Consider the following 21,069-nt stretch of genomic DNA (forward strand, 5'->3'; position numbering starts at 1 on the left):
AGCAGTCTCCACTCCCCCCTGTCAGGTACCTCTGGGTCTGTGGGACCTGGCGCTCGGGGCTTTTCCACAGCTGCCAGGACTGCGAGGAGGCTGGGGGCAGTGCCAGACCGGCAGCAGCCGCCGCAGTGGAGCACTCATTTTGGGAGGCGACCAAGGCCCGCCCCATTGCTCTGTAGTAGGGTTGAGGATCCTGAATGGGAAGCCCCCACCGGGACATCGTGGACTGGTCCGTTAAGCCTCCACCAGGGAGGTCCCCAAAGGCGACCGGACTAGCGGGACAAGTGGGGTGGGAAATGCTGTTGTGGCGACGCTGGGCATCCGGTCCAACTTGTCGCCGACGCCTTGGCGGGCCAGTCCGGCCAGGACACCTGTCACTGCACCCTCTGCCTTCCCAGGCGCTAACCTGGAAGGGCAGCTCCGGCCTGCTCCCGCCGCGTTCCGGAGCACAGCTCGGGCTGGCGCGGGACCCGCCCCTTAGGGCTGCAGCGCGTGGGGCGGGGGCAGGGGGCTGCTCTGGGCGGGGCGGGAGGCGCTGGGCCCCCGCCTCTGCCCCCCTGACGTCAGCCCCCGACAGCAGCGAGCTGCTCACTTGGCTGTCGCCCTCCGGTCGGGAAACATGGGGTTGCCCAGGCTGGTCTGCGCGCTCTTGCTTGCCTGGTGCTGCTGCGATCGCCGTGCTATGGGTGAGTTCTTGGGGTCCGACCCTCGCCCCGCAGCAGTCGCCAAGTGTGAGAGGAGCAGCGCGGCGGGGCCGGGGCTCAGCCCCCTGCCCGTGTCCTCGGTCCCCGGCGCCTTGCGCGCGTGCAACTCTTGCAGCTAGTTTGCTGCTCGAGTATCCCGGGGGTAGGACGGGGGAGGCGGGGAGGAGGCCACGACTGCTAGCGGGAAGAGGTGGAACGAGCCTTTCGGGATAGCGTCGCGGGAGGCTTCCTCGCAGGTACTCACCATGGGGGCCCGCAGTTGCTGCCGAACAGGGGTCGCAGCTAGGGCGCATCCCCGGGCCCCGGACCCGCGCCTGCCCGTTGCTGGAAAAGGCAACTTCCCTTGTTCGAGGGGTGCGCTGGCCCCTCCCCCCGTCCGGGCCGCGCGCCAGGCTGGAGGTGAGCGGGAGGCGGAGGGACCCGCGCTCCCTCCCGGTTGGGCGTTGGCGGCAGCTGCGGGCGGTGTGGGTCTCCCGGTGCCTCCCGGCACCTGGGGTGTGTGACAGAATCACAGGTGGTACAGATGAGAGATGGAGGGTTTCCAGAGTGAAAGCGCCTGCAGACTTATTCGGGGGACCACGGTCAGATGGAAGAACGCCAGGGCACCTCGGAGCTTAGGGCCCGCGGAGCTTAGGGCCCGCGGCGCGTTCCTCCTGGCTTCTTACCCAGTTCCAGGCGCTGTCAGGCTGGGGAGAGGGAGACTGGGCATTACCCACTTCCAGTGCTCAGCTCCAGCCAACCATGTCCCTGGGGTACTCCAGTGTCCTGCCTCCCCAGCTGACCTTATTTCCAGGGAAAGAGCTAAATCGGGTGCCATGCTGCACTAGGTCCAGCCCCAGCCTGCCTCCCGGCTGCAGGGAAAGTCAAGGATTCCGGGCCTCTGCTCTGGGTTGAAGACCTCTCCACCTGCCTTCCTGCCTGGGAGCCAGCCTGGGCAACCCAGGCATCTCAGGGTCCAGGCAGATGGTATTGAGTGACATCACCTCCTCACAGAGCTGGCAGCTTGCTGGCACCACTGATGTCATTCATGCCCACTGCCTAGCTGTGGCCCTGACCCCTGTGGAAGGCTCTGACCCCTCCGTACTACCAGACTCCAGTGTGTGGAATTTCCATTGAAATTATGAAAGTGAAGCTTCAGGCTGCAGTTGCCTACTGGGTCTTCCAGGGGATTTAGGGAGGAGACTTTGGGGACAGAGGGTAGAATAGTGACGTCTTCCCCTGGGGGTGGGACACAATGGGGCCTGTGTACCCAGCCTGGCCCATGCCTTGCATTCTCACACTCTGAGCTCACTTGGAGAGCAGGGGAGGGGCACAGGAGGAAAAGGGCCTTCCTTTTGGCCCTAGGCAGTGTTGCCCTTTGCCAGCGAGTGCCCAGTGCTCAGCCTCTGCCCCAAGGACCAAGGATCCCCTGCACTGGAGGGGATGGACAGTGATGTTGGGTGTTAGAACAGGGCAGGGCCCTCTCCAGACCTTCTTGGTGGGCCGAACATATGTGGCAAAGCGGTGTGAGGGGAAGGAACGCAGAGCACTTGGAGCTCACACAGCTGCTGGGGTCCCTCTCCTTTTCCCCAGGTGTGCCTGGAGAGGCAGAACAGCCCACCCCCGAGCTGGTGGAGGTGGAAGTGGGCAGCACAGCCCTTCTGAGGTGCTCCTTGGACTCCCCAGGCAACCTCAGCCATGTGGACTGGTTTGTTGTGAGTGTCAGGGCCTGGTGGAGGTGGAGACTCTGCCCCCAGGGGCCCCAGCACCCTCACCTCTCTGTCCCCTCCACCCAGGTCCACAAGGAGAAGCGAACACCCATTTTTCGTGTGCGCCAGGGCCAGGGCCAGAGTGAACCTGGCGAGTACCAGCACCGGCTCAGCCTCCAGGGCCCAGGGTCCACTCTGGCCCTGGCTCAAGTTGGCCCCCATGATGAGCGAGTCTTCCTGTGTCAGAGCAGGCGCCCTCGGGCCCAGGAGCACCACATCCAGCTCCGAGTCTACAGTTAGTGCCTTGCGCTGTTCATGCCTTTGGGGTGGTGTTGGTCAAGGAAGTGAGTCCCATGGCTCCTGCTCATTTTCCTTCCTGTGTAGAAGCCCCAGAGGAGCCAGTCATTCAGATCACCACCAATGGCATCTCCGTGAACAGCCAGGAGCCAGAGGAGGTGAGCTAGACCGGGGCAGCCCCCAGAAGCAGGAGCTGGGCTCTGGTGGGCTTGGCAGGCGTCAAGGCAGGATGCTCACTTACACCCTGTCCTTCTCAGGTGGCCACCTGTGTGGGGAAGAATGGTTACCCCCTCCCTCAGGTCGTCTGGTACAAGAACAGGCAGGCCCTGAAGGAGGAGAAGAACCGTGAGTGCTGGTGCCACATGAGCCATTTTGACCTTCCCTGTACTTTATTATTTTGCGGAACCAGGGTTTGAACTCAGGCCCTTGCACTGGCCAGGCAAGCACTTACTCTACAGAGCAATCTCTCCCACCTTCCCTGTACTTTATTTTTTATTTATTTATTTATTTATTTTTTTTGCGGAACCGGGATTGAACTCAGGCCCTTGCGCTTGCCAGGGAAGCCCTTATTCCACTGAGCCATCTCCCCAGCCCCTCCCTGTACTTTAAAGAGAAAGTGTGTCTGTGATGACTGCTAGTATTTTCATCAGAACTTCAATGCTGTGGGAAAGCTAGGGGTCCCTTTCTGCCCCATACCTTTCCCAGACATAGCTTTTGCTTTTTTTTTTTTTTTTTTTTTTTGTGGAACCAGGGATTGAACTCAGGCCCCTGCGCTTGCCAGGCAAACACTTATTCTACTTAGCCATCTCCCCAGCTCAGCCTTTGCTATTTTAATGGTTTTTTTAAAGGCCTATTTTTATGTATTTACTCACAAATACAAATTAATTTTCTTTTTTTTTCAGTACTGGGTAATGAACTCACAGCCTTCCTGCTGAGTTACAAGCCAGTCCCTTTTTGGCTTTCACACAGGGCCTCACTAAATCACCAAGTTACCCAGGCTGCCTCAGGCTCCTATTGTCCTGGGGTTATAAACATTGATGGCATGCCACTGTGTGCTTGTGTGTGCGCGCACATACATGCACGTGCATGCATGTATGTGTGTTTGGTGCTTAATGCACTTATTCATAAAATTTAAAAGCATACATGAAGTTGTTAAAATTGTACATGTATGGATGTTGGTACATGCCTTTGAGGTTATTTTTAAGGTTTTCTATACTTTTTATTTCTTAAAGTCAAAGAGCCAGGCATGGTGGTGCGCACCTGTAATCCCAGGATTCGGGAGGCTGAAGCAGGAGGATCACCTTGAGTTTGAGGCCAACCTGGGTTACATAGTGAGTTCAGGGCCAGCCTGAACTACATAGCAAGGTTCTGACTCAAAAAACAAAATCAGGGGCTGGGGAGATGGCTCAGTAGAATAAGCACTTGCTGGCAAGCACAAGGGCCTGAGTTCAATCCCCGGTTCCGAAAAAAAAAAGAAAAAGAAGTCAAAACTAGACAAAGGAAACTTTAAGAGTACATTCACACATTTCTGTTAGAAAAAACAATATTTGTAATTGTTACAAGAAAAGTATAGAAGATAATTTACTGAGGGGCCAGGGAGATAGCTCAGTAGAATAAGTGCTTGCCTGGCAAGTGCAAGGGCCTGAGTTCAATCCCCGGTTCTGCAAAAAAACCAAAAAACAAACAAACAAAAAACAGGACAACAGGTTAGGAGGACAGTTATAATAATTAATACATTGCATATTGTTGTTTTTGAGGATTAGCATTTTAAAGTCAAATTTGTCACTTTTCCAGTCCTATTCTATAATTCAAGGAACATCACTCTGTGCACATGCCTGTGTGTTTATGGTTTGTGTGTGTGTGTGTTTTGAGACAGCATCTTGCTTTTTTTTTTTTTGAGGAAACCAGGGATTGAACTCAGGCCCTTGTGCTTGGCAGGGAAGCGCTTATTCCACTGAGCCATCTCCCCAGCCCCAGCATCTTGCTTTGTAGTCCAGGCCAACTAGGACTAGCTGTGTACCCCAACCTGACTCCAAGCTTGTGATCCTCCTTTCTCAGCCTCCCGAGTGGCATACAGGTATTTCTAGAAGCACACATCAGTGGTGGTTTTGCACTGCCCCTGCCTGACACAGGGCCACCTGGCGGGCTGGAGGTCTTTCCGTTATCACAAGTCCAGGTGGTGCTCCTGGCACCGGTGGGGAAAGGGCCAGGGATGCAGCTAAACACCCTGCATTGCACAGGTCAGCCTCACCGCAAAGAATTAATTCTGGCCCAGAACATCAATAGTGCTGAGGTGGAGAAACCCTGATCTGAGTGGTGATGTGTGGTGTGTCCTGCTACGTGGCTTATTTTGTGTCATCTTTCCAGATCAGCCCATCAGGATGTGCCTACTCGCTTTGTCTGCTGCTCAGTTCTGCAGACTGTGTGCATTAGGGTGTAGTGTTGTGCACCATTGCTAGCGCTTCACATCTCAAATGCTTCTTATTTTTCTACTCACCTTGGCTATATGGACCAAGGAGATCAAATCCAGAACCTTGCACACACTAAACATATGCCGGAGCCGCCCCAGCCTCTCGTTTTACTCATGCTGGCCCTGCCGGCCCACTCCAGTATGTGTGCTGTGTGTCTGTATTTGTCTAGAGTAGAGAGGCTGGCGGTATAGCTCAGCAGACTAAGCACTTGCTTAGGTAAGTGCAGGGGCCAGGGTTCGATCCCTGGTGCCGCATGATGAGCCAGCTCCACCCCCGGGCATGCTAAGCCAGCGATGGAGTCCGGGCATGGTGGTGCATGCCTGCAATCCCAGCATGTGGGAGGCGGAAATCAAGAGGATCACAAGTCCAAGCTGTGTGGTGAGACCCTCCACCAAAAAACAAAACAAAACAAAAAACACACCTTAGAGTAGAACCAAAGTCAACTGTTACATTTGACCTTGGTCCCTTGTGGAGACCAGGGTCATTTCTTTTTTTGCATGGTATTGGGGATTGGACCTATGGTCTTCACACTGAGCTACGTATATCCTTAGTTCCTTTTCATTTTTACTTATTTTTCGTCTTTTTTAAAAATGCATTTGGTACAGGATCTTGCTGCACAGCTCGGACTCATAGTGATCCTCCTGTTTTCAGTCTCCCCAGCACTGGGATTACAGGTGTGCACCACCACACCTAGACTTGGTGGTTCAGTGCACCTGGGGTTGGGGCTGGTACAACACATGCTGGGGATTGAACCCAGGTCCCTGCCATTGCCTAAAGAGGCGCTTAGTCTGCTAAGCTATCTTGCTGGCCCTATTTTTTTTTTTGTCTTTTTGAGATGTTTCACTATGCAGTTCAAACTAGCTTTGTTTTTGGGTTTTTTTTTGTGGTACTGGGGGTTGAATTTAGGACCTTGAGCTTGTCAGGCAAGCGCTTATTCTACTGAGCTATCTCCCCAGACCCAAGCTAGCTTTGAACTCCCTTTGTGGCTCAGACTGGCCTCAAACTCACAGTGATCCTCCTGCCTCGGCCTCCCAAGTGCTGGGATCGCAGGCATACACCACCATACCCAGTTTTTTGGGTTTTTTTTTTTTTTTTTTTTTTTTGCGGAACCGGGGATTGAACTCAGACCCTTGCGCTTGCCAGGGAAGTGCTTATTCCACTGAGCCACCTCCCCAGTCCTCCCAGTTCACTTTTGAGACAGGGTTTCGTTAAGTCACTAAGTTGCCCAGGCTGGGCTCTAATGTGCAGCAGTCCTCCTGCCTCGGCCATGTAAAGTGCTGGGGTTACAGGTGGGCACTTTCATGCCTGTCTGAAAGTCAGGGGCCCGGAGATGGCCTCCTGCCACCTTCCTAGAGATCACAGCCTGAGGCCCAGGCCAAGCATTGCTCCTTCTCTGTCAGGCATCCACATTCAGTCATCACAGACTGAGGAGTCCAGTGGCTTGTACACCTTGGAGAGCGTCCTGAAGGCACAGCTGGTTAAGGAAGACAAGGACGCCCAATTTTACTGTGAGCTCAGCTACCGGCTGCCCAGTGGGAACCACATGAAAGAATCTAGGGAAGTCACTGTCCCCGTTTTCTGTGAGTACTGACCTGGCCCTCCGCTTGCTGGGGTGGGCCTGGTCGGAATCCTGTAGGCCTCTGTCCATCCACCAGCGGCAGGCTATTTCCTGGGCTGAGAACACCCTCCTCTGTGCACACAGACCCCGCAGAAAGGTTGTGGCTGGAAGTGGAGCCTGTAGGAATGCTGAAGGAAGGGGACCGGGTGGAAATCAGGTGTCTGACTGACGGCAACCCTGCGCCCCACTTCACCATCAGCAAGAAGGTACGTTGGAGGCCTCCAGGTTGTGCACATGTGACGCAGGCGGGGCTGCAGGATAGTGGCTGGGGCCACTCTGCTTACCCTGCATCCTCTCCCAGGACCTGAGCACTGGGGAGATGGAGGAACAGGAAACCACCGACAATGGCATCCTGGTCCTGGATCCTGCTGAGAAGCAGCACAGCGGGGTCTACCAGTGTCATGGCCTGGACTTGGAAGACACAACATCACTGTCAAGTGACACCCAGAATCTTCTGGTGAACTGTGAGGGGCTGGGGGCCCAGGACAGGGGGACCTGGCTGGGTCAAGACAGAACAGGCCCCGCCCTTCCCAGGCTGACATTACTGCTGTGCCCCTAGATGTGTCGGATGTTCGAGTAACCCCCATAGCTCCCGAAAGCGAGGAAGGTGGCAGTCTCACGCTGACCTGTAAGGCGGAGAGTAACCAGCCCCTCACATTCCAGTGGCTGAGAGAAAAGGTACCCAGAGGAGTCTGCGACTGGGTGGCAGCAGCTTCTTCCTTCCCAGATTCTCTGACCCATTTGTCCCGCAGACAGGTCAGGTGCTGGAAGAGGGGCCTACGCTTGAGTTACTCGGCCTGAAACGGGAGGCAGAGGGTGGCTACCGCTGTGTGGCATCTGTGCCCAGCATACCTGGCCTGAACCGCACACAGCTAGTCTACGTGGCCATTTTTGGTAAGGCCCTCAGGGTAGAGACCACGACACCCCAAAATGGGTGGCTTTGAGCTGTTTAAGAACACAAAGCCACCTGCTGCCCTGGGAACTCCTGGGGAGGAGGAAGCTGACTAAGCAAGCATGCTTGCTTACTCCTCCTGACCTACCCAAGGTCCCCCCTGGATGGCGTTAAAGGAGAGGAGAGTGTGGGTGAGAGAGGACACAGTGCAGAATCTATCCTGTGAGGCATCTGGGCACCCTCAGCCCACCATCTCCTGGAATGTCAATGGCACAGTGGTGAGTAGTCCAGGCTCTGACTACCCCGTGCCCAGGCTTTGCACAGTGAATGCTGGAGGTCCTGCCTGCTGACCCTCCTGAGCACTCTCCTTCCTCGTAGGCAACTGAACAAGAGCAAAACCCACTGAGGGTACTGAGCACCCTGAGTGTCCTTGTGACCCCTGAGCTGCTGGAGACAGGTGTACAGTGCACAGCCTCCAACTTCCTGGGCAGAAACACCACCACCATCTTCCTGACACAGGGTGAGGGCTGCCTCCCTATAGCGGATCGCAGGGCACGCCCAGGCACGGGCAGTAACGTGAGCTTCTCCTAACTCCCCTCTGCCTCCCAGTCGGCTTAACCACCCTCACACCAGACTCCAGCACAGCCGCTGGCCCCAGCACCTCCACGGTCAGTCCTCATGCCAGAGCCAACAGCACCTCCACAGGTAAGCCAGGCCTGGCAAGAGAACAAGGCCGGTCCCCCTTTCTACCCCAGCCCCACAACAGGGAGCCCTGTGAGAGGTGAGTTGTGGCTCATCTTCTGTCATCCTGGGCTGGGTGGGGATACAGTGCGATGTGGTCACCCTTCCCAGGGCACACAGTGACTTCAAACATCTTTGTGCCATAGAGAAAAAGCTTCGGGAGCCAGAGAGCAAGGGGGTGGTCATCGTGGCTGTAATTGTGTGCATCCTGGTCCTGGCTGTCCTGGGCGCTGTACTCTATTTCTTCTACAAGAAGGGCAAGCTGCCCTGTGGGCGGTCAGGCAAACAAGAGATGTAAGCATGGGCCGAGCCCCTACAGCCTGCTGTCATTCCCTGCTGCCCAGCTTGCTGGCTGCCTCCTCGGAGACATTCCCCAGTATGCCCCAGCGCCCTCACCCCAAAGGAGCAGCTGTCGGCCCTGGGCCAGGGTGATCCCTGCTTCACCACCTGCTACCCAGCTGCCATCCGTCACATCTCCAAAATCACCCGCATCCCTCCCCGAGTTGGCCCCAGAGTGCCAAGAGTGCCGTCCACACAGCGCATTCCCAATGGGCCCTGTATTTCCCCTCCCCCAGTTGCCAACCTCTTGCCTCCCTCCTCCCAGCACGCTGCCCCCGTCTCGTAAGAGTGAATTGGTAGTTGAAGTTAAGTCAGATAAGCTCCCAGAAGAGATGGGCCTCCTACAGGGCAGCACCGGTGACAAGAGGGCTCCAGGAGACCAGGTAGGAGGCAGTTCCTGTGGCCAGTACCTGACACATCCCCAGGGATTGGGGGCGATGGGCGAGTGGTGCTCATTCCCTGAACACTAACTTCCGACCTTCCTTTCCTCCTCGTTGGAGCAGGAGCCAGCCCCTTTTGTCTTACTACTACTCACAGATGACAGGCGAGGCAGGGGCAGAGAGACCCCAGAGGAAGACAGCAAAGCCCCCTTCCATTACTTTTTTTTAAAATTATTTATTACATTTATTTAGTGTGTGTGTGTGTGTGTGTGTGTGTGTGTGTGGTCAGCTCAGCCCACCAGGGGGCGCGGCTGGCTGGCATGTGGTGCTGGGGGATCGAACCGTGATCCCTGTGCTTTGCCAAGCTTGTTCCAAGTAGGTGCTTTAGACCACAAGCCATCTCTCCAGCCCGCCATTACTTTTTTTTAAAACCACTCTGTGACTATGGCCACAGTCTCAAGTGTGGCTTCTTTCCCCAGTACCGAGGCTGAGTTGAGGCCCACCTGTCCTCCTCTGGTGCCCACACCCACCCCTGCTTCTTCCCTCCGGGCTGCTGCACAGAGTCCATCCATTTGCTTTCGCTTCAGTCCACACTCAGTGCTCACACTCTGCTCTCGTTCCCCTCTTACTCCTCCTCTCTTCCTTTTTTTTTAGGGAGAGAAATACATCGATCTGAGGCATTAGCCTGAATCCCATTCAGCTCCCACCTAGCCTGGAGTGTCTCAGGTTCCCAGCTCACTCTTCTCCCTAGCCAAAGCCCTCAGGGACCGCTGAGAAGACCCCCTGCTCCACCTGCCCTGTAGAGGGGTTCCGAGGCCCAGTGGGCTAGGACCACATCTGTCGTGGGAAGAACTTCACTTAGCCCTGGAGTGCACCTTTGCAAGACAGGGCCACTTACGTCATGCTCATGCCAAGAAGGGGCCCCAGTCTTCTGAGGGTGGGGAGGAGAGTTTCTTCGAGAAAGTGCTTTCTCCTTACAATAGCATGGTGATAGAACGGTCTTCTACCAGCAGTGGAGAGGGGTGGCTCCTCAGACTGGCTCCAGCAATTCAGCTGTGCCCGATGTGAGGACGCAGTAGGGTCTGGCACTTGATCCTTGTTAAGGCATCCTGGCTCTGGACAATGTCCAGCCATGTCCAGAATGCCCTGCAGAGTCTAGATGCCTTCCTGCTTACCTCTTTGGAGTTGCCTTTTTCTTTTTGAGACAGGGTCTACATAGCCCCAGGCTGGCCTCGAAATCTCCCAATCCTTCCACCTCAGGCTCCCAAGTGCTGGGGATACAAGCATGTGCCACCATACTCAACCTTGGGGTCACTTTTGTGATCTTTTCCTTGGGGCAGAAGCCAGGTACTGGTACCATTCCTTCATAGATCTGTCCCTGCTGGGCACCCTGCCCATGGAGGCCATTGAGTCTGAGGCCCCTGCTTTCTCGTGGCTTCTACACCCCTTCAGAGGGGGCGTATAAGACAAAGGTAGGAGCTGGGGACAATGACAAAGCCCTCTGTCCTCCATGGGTTGTGGTCTATAATTATATCATACCAGATTTCTACACACTGAGCTACCAACTCAGACCCTAAAGATCAATCAGAATGGTAGCCAGAGCTCTGGGGCTTGTCTGTGAGTACCCACACCCACGTGTGTATGTGTATATATACGTATGTATATGGTTTTGTGTGTAAATTTGCAGACAGTTTCCTTTTATATGTATGTATGTATATATATATATGAAAAATAAAGCTTAAATGTGCCAGGAATCTCAAACTGCTTCCTGTCATCATGGATACCAAAGGCACCTGAGGGGTTCTGATTAGCAGGTGTACCTCGAGGACTGAAGAACCTCCCAGTCAGCTGCAGGATCTAGGCTTCTGTTTCTCAGCTGCTCGGGGGGCCTGTGCCACCTTCCTACCCTCCTGTCGCTGAATGCCACCTCATGACACTAGTTCCTGCCCTGGCAACTGGTCCCAGAACTGCCTTGTGTAGTGCCACCTCCCATCCCTGAATGAGCAAGAATTCAGTCGACTACGATAAAAGAAACTTTTTTTAAAAATACTTTTTTTTTTTTACAGACATGGGTGCTTGAAAAAGCTCTTTAGTTAACTGTGTATGGAAATGAAAAAAATTAATAAATAACATTAGTATAACAGACTTCTAACATTAATACATTGGCAAAACAAAATGAACTTGAAAATGAATCTTAAAGCTCTGCTATTCTCTGTAAGAATATTTACCTTCTGTTTTTCTTATTCTTTACAGGTGAGAATGATTAAATACTGCTAATATAAATTTTTTAAATTAATGACACATTTTTAAAATAGTCCTTGAAAAATCTCATCTAAGTGTTTTGTTTTCCTCTTAACACTGATATACAAATTGGGATTCTTCATTCTGGAGAAAACGTCAAGTCTTCCCCAGCCCCACCCAGGCCAAGAATTTCAAAATCTTGAATAAGGAGGACTATAAAAAGCACTGTTTCTATCTCCCAATTATTAGTTAAAAGCAGGGAAGAACAGAAGGTAAGAGATAAGTAAAATGTCGCTGTATTTAAAACATTTCCCCCCCCCTGAAACCACCAGTCACAACACCCACAGGATTCTGGTGTGTGCCTTGTTGCCCCTGCCCAGGGAAAATGAGACACTGTAGAGGGCATCGGCTGTTTAATGCTCTAAGTTTGAAGCCTTCAACTGAAAGGAGAGCAACTCTTAAGAGACAGGTCTGTGCTGGCTCAGGATCCAGCAAAAGGAAAGGACAACTGAGCCACCTTGGTGCTTCTCCAGCATCCGTCATTAACATGATTGGGGCAGGGTTAGTATACCTGGAAATTGTGGGACATTCTGTCTCCTACAAGGGACAAAATATCCAATCTGATAATTAAGCTCCTGAAAGGAACCAACCAGATGATCCCAGAGTTTAGGGGAAAGGGACCACAGACACACCACACATGTGCCACCTCTCATCTGCAGAGGAACTCCTTCCTGTCACCAACACTCTAGGGTTTGGATACTCAAGGTAGAGAAGCTCAGACTCTGGTGTTTCCATATTAAGTCCTAAAATGCAGCCTGGGATACAGTGCTGCCTTAGAAAGGCACAAAACATTTGGCTTTTTTTTCTTTCAGTGTGCTAAAAATTGTTTTGTTTTGAATAAAGGAAAAAAGATATATAAGGTTAAAAGTGCCAAGTCACAACAGCCAGAAGGCAGATGGAGGAGGTACCTCAAAGCTGCCAGGCCCTACCATATTTCAGCAGGAACTTTAGGCTTTTCTTCAAGGCCAAGACACTCAAATCGTGCCAAGCAGGGTAGGTCAGGAGGCACCCGTTCTCCCAGACGCTGTGCAGGCTCAATCATCACAGAATCCATGAGTAAGAACGCATGCTGTGTGGACGCCTCAGTAGTTCTCGGCCTCTTAAGCTTCAAGACAGCCACAAGCACAGCTACCCTCACCTAGCATGGGGTGAGAGGCAGGGAGGAGGAAAGCAACACACAGGCACCCCCCCCCCCACCTCAGGGCCTGCACCGAGCAGCAGTACAAGGCCCAAGGAACTGTACTGCACACAGCCTTGTGGCCTCTGGCCCCCGGGCAGGAAGAAAGTATGGCCAGTCCACGTGGAGGGCCACCTCTCACATTCATTTTTGGGACTGAATCAGGAATACAGGATCAGGTGATCAGAACTGTGCTGATCTTTTCAGCTGCCAGGTCAGTACAAAGGGAGTGGTAAGCCACATTTTTGTCAAGCACTATACTCAAGAAAGGGCAGCAACAGCTCCAAACAGCTGCTGTTCTGTTAGCCAACAGCTGGCCCTTCCGTCTGACCTGGAATGTATGCACAGAGCTGGTGCTCCTTGCCCTATTTCCCCATCTCTTACTCTTGCACTACTTTCTGGAACCAAGAACTACTGGCACCCCCTACAGTTACTGTAGATTTCCTGGGACGCTGTGAAGGCACAAGGCACTACTGCCCCTCTGCTCCTTCACTCAGGTGCCTACACTAGACCGTAACAGGAACATCCTGATGCCTTGCCCTACGTGCCTCAATGTCTATCTTTGGATTCTTAGGTTACTTCTGTGTTTATCAAATGACTCTAGCAGTTTAAAAAGTTACAAGCAAGACAGTATGAAATGTCCTACAACTCAGGACAGGCCTTAGGATAGGAAAACTAAGACCCAAAGACCCAGACAAGCAGCAGTATAGCTTTAAAAAACAAACAAAAAAGCTCTAACAAGAGGGCCAAAACAAAAGGAGACAGGAGACAGGCTGCCTATGTAAAGATGTGCAGTCATGTTGGGCACAGTAGCATGCATCTGCAGTCCTGGCTAAATGGGAGGCGGAGCAGGGAAGATGCGCAGTAAAGCTCTTTTCTACACGAGACTCTCTATACCCTGGCAACTGTCCCAACTCTTACCTATTTATTCTTACAGGCTCTCAAAAGCAGTCCCCAAGGCTTGGGCAGGCATACTTAAGAGACACTACTGCAGAGCTCTCTTGCAGAGGAGAACTAATAAGAAGAGTAATGAGGGCTGTAAGGGAGAGACCAGGAGAACAGGGCAGACAGATACTTAGCACTAAAACCGAAAAAGAGGCAGAAGTCCAAGGGTATGCTACAACCTTGATCTCTCTAAAACATAGGTAAGCTGAGACAGAGATGGAGACGGAGACTGGGAGTAGAGGCGCACACCTGTAATCCCAGCTCTTGGGAGGCTGAACACAGACAGATCACTACAAGTTCCATCTATGTAGTGAGACCCTGCACTAAAATACACACACACACACCACCACCACCACCACCACCACCACCACCACCACCACCAACAACAACAACAACAACAACAACAACAACAACAGGAAAGACTGCTAAAGACCTGAGGCAAAATGGAGACTAAGAAATGGCACCTGATATGAGGAGGAGGAAAATCTTGGATGCCAAAATTCACTAGGGAAAAACAAACAAGAGGGGGAAATCAAAAGGCAGTGACCAGGGACCGGGGAGATGGCTCAGTGGAATAAGCGCTTCGCTGGCAAGCGCAAGGGCCTGAGTTCAATCCCCAGTTCTGTGCAAAAAAAAAGCAGGGGGCAGTGACCAGAAGATGTTAAACTTAAGGATTTTCTTGATGACCCAGGCACATTCTCATGCCTGCCTTTCCATTCTCAAAGACAGGACAGCAGCAGCTTTATTTCCAGAGCCTGAGTCCTCTCAGCAGGTCTCCGGGTATACGGCCTCTTCTCTACAAGGCTCCCAGTTCCCACTGCAGGGCTGTGCTGGCGCCCAGGTCTGCCACACCTCCTCACTCTCCTTGAGAGGCCAAGTGGCCCGGGGGGGGGGGTTCCAATCAGTGTGTGGGCTGAGCGTATAAATTCTAAAAAATATGAAGTAAGAGGAACTGGGAATCTTGATGATCCCCCGAGCTGGAAGGCTGTGTAAACTTGGTCTATGTGGTGATCATGCCCGTGAACAGAAATAATGCAGGAGGGAAAACTGAAGGGCAAGGTTTTAGTCTCAGCAAAAAAATGCTGAAAAAAAAAAAAATAATAATAATAATAAATAAATAAAACCCCAACAATTGTACTTCCTGTTCTGGGTTCTATAATAGACCCTGCCCTCTTACAATGACTCCCTCTTTGTTTAGCTTGAATATTTTTTTGTATCCAAAGGATCTCTAACTAAGAGAGTTAAAAATAAAATCTTGATTGAGGAAAAAAAAATCTGGCTACTGAAGAAAGAAGGAACTACAAGCAAATGATTCAAGAAATGTAGAAAAGGCAGCTGCAAGCTGAGTCCATTTAAAGACCAGATTGTGTATCAAGCAAAAGATACTTAAGGTTATAAGGAGACAATCCAAGACAGGCCACCAGGGAGATGTGGGAGCAGATGCCAGGGCCAGAGCCAGGCAGAGAGCGCCCCCTAAGGACAGATTCAGGCCTGGTGCAGTACCCAACCGCAACTCATTTCCTACTGACGACAGAGAAAAGCAAAAGAAAGGTAACTGTAATGTGTGAAGAGGATCCTTGGTGATGGTCAAGAGGAAGTGATTAATGTGTCTTAACCTGTCCAAGCCTGCCTTCTTCTCCTTCTATTATAATGCTAACCCTAATAGTTTTCTGCAGTCAAAAAATGCCCTCAGGTCTGATCTGGTTCCAACATTAGCCCTCATCCATGTATTAAGTAGCTATGTGCATTCCCACGGAAAGAGAGCTAAAGGCTTGGCATAGTGGTGCCTGTCTGCAGCCCTAGCACCTTAAGACTGTACGTTTCAGCCCAGCCTGATGAATTCGGCAAGGCCCCGTCTCAAATGCAAAAGGCTGGAAATGCAGCTTAATGCAAAGGCCGTGGGTTCAACAACCAGTACTGCAACTATACGGTGGGGTGAACAGGGTACACAGGGGCAGGGCACCAGTGTAGACTGAGACAAAGTACTAACAGTAATTAATGCTTTATGCAGAGTTAAAAATACTTCCAATTGGATTTCAAAGCTTCAAGATCTAGGAGAATGATGATGTGCTGACAGGAAACTCGAGCATCTCTGAGCTCTCTGCTGTGGGAGGAAAGGCCAGAGAGTGAAAAATAAAGCAAACCCTTCCTGATAGGGTGTTAGGAACACAAGCACAAGAGTCCAAGTATCAAGGAAGGCACTGTATCAAAAAGGGAACTGCGGAGATACACTACACTGAAAAGCAGATAGCAGACAGATGCTTTGCTTAAGCATTTAATGCCCAACTGTGCAACTCTTAGCCTAAAATATCTCTCAACCCACTACTCAGATCCCACTGAAATACATCAGTTGTGTGTCCACGAAGCTTAGACCAAGGACTCTCCCAGACGTCAGCAAATCTGTAGAAGATAACAGGGTTAGGCAGAGCGTAGTGGCATATATGCCTGTAATCCCAGAACTCAGGAGGCTGAGGCAGGAGGATTACCACCAGTTTGAGACCAGCTTGGGCTTCATAGCAAGCTCAAGGCCACTCTGAAAGACATAGTACAGTAAGACCCTGCCTCAAAAACAAAAAAAGAAAAGAGGAGGAAGAGAAGGAAGAATGTTGAGAAGGAGGGCAGCAAGGCTTAATGTGAGTCTCAGAGCAATTTTTAGCATGACAGCTCTATGATAAGCAAGTCATAAAATGCTGTAAATAAAAATATACCATCTTATTGGGAAGAACTATTTATGGTCAAATGTAAGTTCCCCACAGTCTAAATACAATTCCTTGTGGTGGCATGGAAGGACAGATAGCTAACATTCTGGCACATGGTACTCAAACATCTGCTAAATGAAGAACAATCAAACTACTTTGGCTAAACCAATTGTCAGAATACTGTTACTCAGCAGACAGTGGTTGTTCATAGTCAGAAAGGCCAACAAGGGGCCAGTGAGATAGCTCGTGGAATAAAGCACCTGCTTAGGCAAGGGCAAGGACCAAGGTTCGATCCCTGGCATCACATGCCCCACCATCCCCGCCCCCAGGGTAGGCCAAGCCAGCCACAGAGTCCGGGCATGGTGGCCCACGTCTGTAATCTCAGCACTGGGGAGGCTGACAACAGGAGGATCACTATGAGTCTGAGCTGCATAGTGGACCCTGCAACAACCAATTTAAAAAAAAAAAAAAAAAGAAAAAAGAAAGAAAGAAAGAGAAAGAAAAAGGCCAACACGCAAGGAGGAAAGTTTGGGGAGATCAATAACCTTTTCTTCTTTTTTTTTTTTAAAATCTTTTCATTTTCATGATGTGAGGAAGGGGAATATTCTGCACTAGTACACTGCTGGCCACTTGCCTCAAAATCCAAGATTTTGTTAACTATACCTTAAAGGGAATAGGTAGCTAGTTCTTACTTTGCAAGCAAATTGTGTTGTAAAAATTGTTGTAAGCTTGCTCTTTTCACCATAAAACATTCTACTTTCCTGCACAGGAAGTACAAACATTTTAAGCATGAAGGGTAACAATCTTTTCCCACCCCCAACTTTTTTGTGGGGTTGGCTTGAGACAGGGTCTCCCTAAGTAGTGCAGGCCAGCACTGCACTTGCTTATGTAGGCTATACTGGCCCAGAACTCAAGATGGATCCTGAGCACTGAGATTATAGGCGTACACCAACAAGCCCAGTCCCCTACTTTTTAAATCTAAAATAATTCCTGAAGGCTATGAATAGTGCTATCCCACATCCTGAGCCATAGTAGCTGGTAAGAAGAAAAGAGAATGCAAGGGTGGCAGACTATGTACGGTGAGGCTGAGGAAACAGCGCTGGTGGAAGAGAAGGGCTAGCCCCAGTGAGAGACTGTTACTGTGAAATAATAGCACATAAATGCTGAGATGGTGAGCTGACCGATCTACCACTTAGCTAAAAGGAGGTACATTACAGGCCCCAAAGTTTTCCACTCTGAGAACTTCTGACTTGAGCAGGAGTGTGGAGGGGCAGCTGCAGAAGTGCAGTCCTGATTGCTGCAGGACAGCCAGCTAGCAATGAGGTGGCTATGCAAAGCAACACACAGAAGACTGAGAAAATGGGAAGTTGGGTTCATAAAAGTGCCTAATGAGTCTTTAAAAAAAGAAACATTAGAGTGGTTTTCTTGAACATATCAATCATTTGTAACTGGAAGGGGGAAAAGGACTGGGCTTGGATATAACTCAGCAGCGCAGTGCCTGCCTGGCAAGCACAAAGTCCTGAGGCTGATTCTGGATTTTTTTTTTGAAAACTGGGCTTACCAAAAAATGACAATCTCAAAGCCTGTGTCTGAATGGCAATTTTAGTAAATTCAGAGCAAGAGCCAAAGAATTAAAAATTGGAATATAAGTCCAGCACAGGGCAGGGGAGATGGCTCAGTAGAATAAGTGCTTGCCTGGCAAGCACAAGGGCCTGAGTTCAATCCCCGGTTACACACACACACACACAAAGTCCAGCACAGCACCACAAATCTGTAATATCATCTTAGCATTCTATGAGGCTGAGGCAGGATGACTGCAAGTTCAAGGCAGCCATGCAAAGGGCCTGGGCTCAATCCCCAGTAATACTCCCCCCAAATCCCTGGAAGATGAAGAATAGATGCCTTAAAGGAAAAGAGTTTCATATTTTGAGACTATCTTCTAAACAAGAACTGTGTGACAACATTCCTAAGGCTGTCAATTTTCAGCCCAGACCCTGGCATGTTCTCCACGTGCCAGTCAGAGGAATGAGCATGGTACAATGGTCCAAAACCTTCAACACCTGCAGATATCCACCTGACAAACCACTACCCAAGTCCATCAGTGTGCATGCTCAATACAGTGGCCTAGGCTGTCAGTCTCAGGGCTGACCGAAGAGCCACACAGATGCTCAGGAGGAGAAGGAGAAACCATTCAGCATGGCCAGTATGGACAATAATCTCATGGAAGATGGAGATGCACTGAACAAGCTTAAGAGATGCAGCCAGAACTTTGTTTTCTTGATAGATCTTCAAACTGCAGGTAATATCTAGAGAGAAAAATACTATAATCTGGATAGCTCTGGAAACTGCTGGTATTTTTTTATTTTCTAGTTCATTGTCTAGACCTTCAATATCAAAGCAAAATGCCACCAGCTTCTAGAAATGGATGTTATGCTGCTTTTTTACTGGCTGCCACTTTCCCTGCCCTCAATCCCAGTGCAGGACCTCCTGCACCCAGGGGGAGCTCCACTGTTTCCTCTCCTGTGGAGAAGACAGAAGATGACTCTAGGTAACCACAGCAAGTCATCACACGGCTCTGTATTGTCTGCTCTGGGAATATAAATAGCTTGAGTCAAGAGGATAAAACACAAAGACTGTGGAGCAGATGGACTTATGAGAAGACTCAAAGCTGGCTTCAGGAAAGTCATTTTTGTTTGGACCAGGTCCTGAGGAAGATGATTGCTCAGATATCAGGCTTGCTTCTGATGAGCAGAAGGGATGCACACTACTTTAGAAGACCCCAGACAGTGAACGAACTTAAATCTAGGGGGTGCTGGGCTACAGATCTGACAAGTGGATCTCCCAACTGGATTCTGAATCTTCTTCATGAACTCACAATTTCACAAACTGCTGGCCTTTTCCCATATTGTCTTGGACTAGAGTAATTTATTTCGATGAGCAAAAACCAGTGTACATGGAACATAAGGGATGAGAAAGGGGCAAGAAATGGAGGAAAGTGACATTCCATTCCCCAAGCCCTAGGCACAAGAGAAAACCAAGTCACTGGGCAGCACCAATATAGAAAAGGTGCTAATAATCAGCAAAATGCTGTGCTACCATGTGACAAACCCATTCTTTAAAGGACAAATAAAGTCATTTCTGAAAATCTTATCTGGCTCATGTTCAAAATGAGATACCCATACAAGCTGAAACTGATTAACTGGAAAGAAGAGCTGAACACATAATCCTGTCTATTCTGTGCATCTAAATAGCATACAAATGAAATTTCCTAAAAGCTTCATGGTGTTTGGGCCAGAAAGTCATCCTGGAAACATGTTCATCTCTTCCGTTAAGTAGAAAGACTCATGACCTATACCAGACCACTTGCCTGGCATCAAGGCAACAGACTCCCACAGAGCAATTACTGTGGAGGACATGGAATGTATTTGAAGGCCTCTATCTCAAATCAGTCATTATATAATTAGGATAATTCTATTATCTTATTTCAACAAATTCAATGTTCCATTAGAAACAACACTTTGGAGTGACCAGTATTAGCTGCTAGTATCAAACATGACCACAATGACACAGCAACAGTACTTTCTCTCTTACCTATCTCTACCAAACAAACCAATACCATCACACATAATATAGAACATCCCATAAGGGCGTGGCTTCGGGAAGGCTGGTCACAGCAAGCCCACTGCCAATGACAGAATACTGAGGGTGTCCGAGAGGGTAAAGAACACAGTGTTCTAAAAAATACAAGACTTTAGCTATGCACATGACAATCTAAGCCAAAGAGGAGTGCTCAAGTTGTAATACACACTTGGGTCGGGTGGAATACCACAGTAGATGGAAGTCTTTAAAAGATTCCTTCCTGAACCTCTTGTGTTAATTCCCCACTTGGGATTAACACACACAGCAGGATAATCTTATCACAGGACACACAAACACAGACAGACATGAACACAACCTTAACCAAGGAAAGTCTTAAGTCCTCAATTAGGGTTTACAGCACAATACTTATTCTACTGCTTTCTGGACAGTTCCCCAGCAAGGCTACCATGTAATAAAAATCCATACTGTCTCCAAGCAGGGACTGAAGGACTCCTTCAAGAACAATACAATAACAAAACACACGAGCTGCTCCATTTTCATTCCACTGCTTTGAAATCTTGGGACCATGGTATAATACTCACAGAGAGGGCAGGACCTCACCGTGAAGTCCCCAGAGGAGCCTGTGCCCTCCAAGGTGCTCCTCAAGAGCCCCACTCTTGGATCCTCACAGCTGTGGCTGGGAGGAATGTGCTAGGTGGCCACGTGAGCAGGGGATGAAATAGTAACGAACTCTCGGAGGATGTTTTTGGCCATCTCGATGTTGTTGTGAGCAATGACCAAAGCTTTCTGAATGTCCTGGTAGGAGTAGCCCTGGCTCATGAGGTTCTCAATCTCACTGGAGAGCTGTGGTGATGGGGTTGCAGCAGGGGTGGCCCTGGCAGCACCACCACCTTGCTGACAGCTACCCGCTTTCCGTTCAGAGTTGATTCTCCGAGGGAATGGTTTCGGGGGCCGTTCAGGAACTTGAGAACCATCAGTGAAATCTACAAGAAATAGCAAAGAAAATATTAGGGGAAATCTTCATTTAGTGGCACTAATAAAAGTAATAACAATGTGTTAGCACCAATACATGATTGATCTATCAACTGGGGACCTATGCTTTTCTGTCCCAGCCTGGGTTCCAGAGGTACAAGGGCTTGTGGATCTAGCTTCCTATTTATCACAGTAGGAGCCAGCAGTCCAGGTCCAGGCTGGCTCCATGCCCACTCCACATGCATCCC

At 50.3% G+C, this 21,069-nt stretch overlaps 2 protein-coding genes across 5 annotated transcripts in view; one reads left to right on the top strand and one right to left on the bottom strand.

Annotated features, from left to right (window-relative positions):
- Positions 1–571: 571 nt before the first annotated feature.
- Mcam (melanoma cell adhesion molecule) lies at positions 572–10,882 on the top strand. Of its 2 annotated transcripts, XM_023721159.1 has the most exons (16): positions 573–683; positions 2,274–2,395; positions 2,477–2,684; positions 2,774–2,844; positions 2,944–3,031; positions 6,558–6,737; positions 6,860–6,981; positions 7,077–7,239; positions 7,335–7,453; positions 7,528–7,669; positions 7,821–7,945; positions 8,046–8,187; positions 8,277–8,372; positions 8,555–8,702; positions 9,013–9,130; positions 9,782–10,882. In XM_023721159.1, exons 1-16 carry the CDS (start codon positions 617–619, stop codon positions 9,809–9,811), a joined length of 1,941 nt encoding a protein of 646 aa, XP_023576927.1. In that variant the 5' UTR covers positions 573–616; the 3' UTR covers positions 9,812–10,882. The 2 variants fall into 2 exon arrangements, with proteins under 2 accessions (XP_023576928.1, XP_023576927.1); XM_023721160.1 differs by lacking the exon at positions 9,013–9,130 and having other exon boundaries at positions 572–683.
- An 8,272-nt stretch (positions 10,883–19,154) lies between these two features.
- The window catches only part of Cbl (Cbl proto-oncogene), an 84,305-nt gene continuing 82,390 nt past the window's right edge, over positions 19,155–21,069 (bottom strand). For all 3 annotated transcript variants that reach the window (XM_004636411.2, XM_023721073.1, XM_023721074.1), the window contains one exon: positions 19,155–20,832. In XM_004636411.2, coding sequence (XP_004636468.1) covers positions 20,540–20,832 — 293 coding nt within the window. In that variant the 3' untranslated portion in view covers positions 19,155–20,539. The remainder of the gene's footprint in view (positions 20,833–21,069) is intronic.

The sequence above is a fragment of the Octodon degus genome, unplaced genomic scaffold (genome assembly GCF_000260255.1).
Source record: "Octodon degus isolate 3935 unplaced genomic scaffold, OctDeg1.0 scaffold00080, whole genome shotgun sequence".
NCBI lineage: Eukaryota > Metazoa > Chordata > Mammalia > Rodentia > Octodontidae > Octodon > Octodon degus.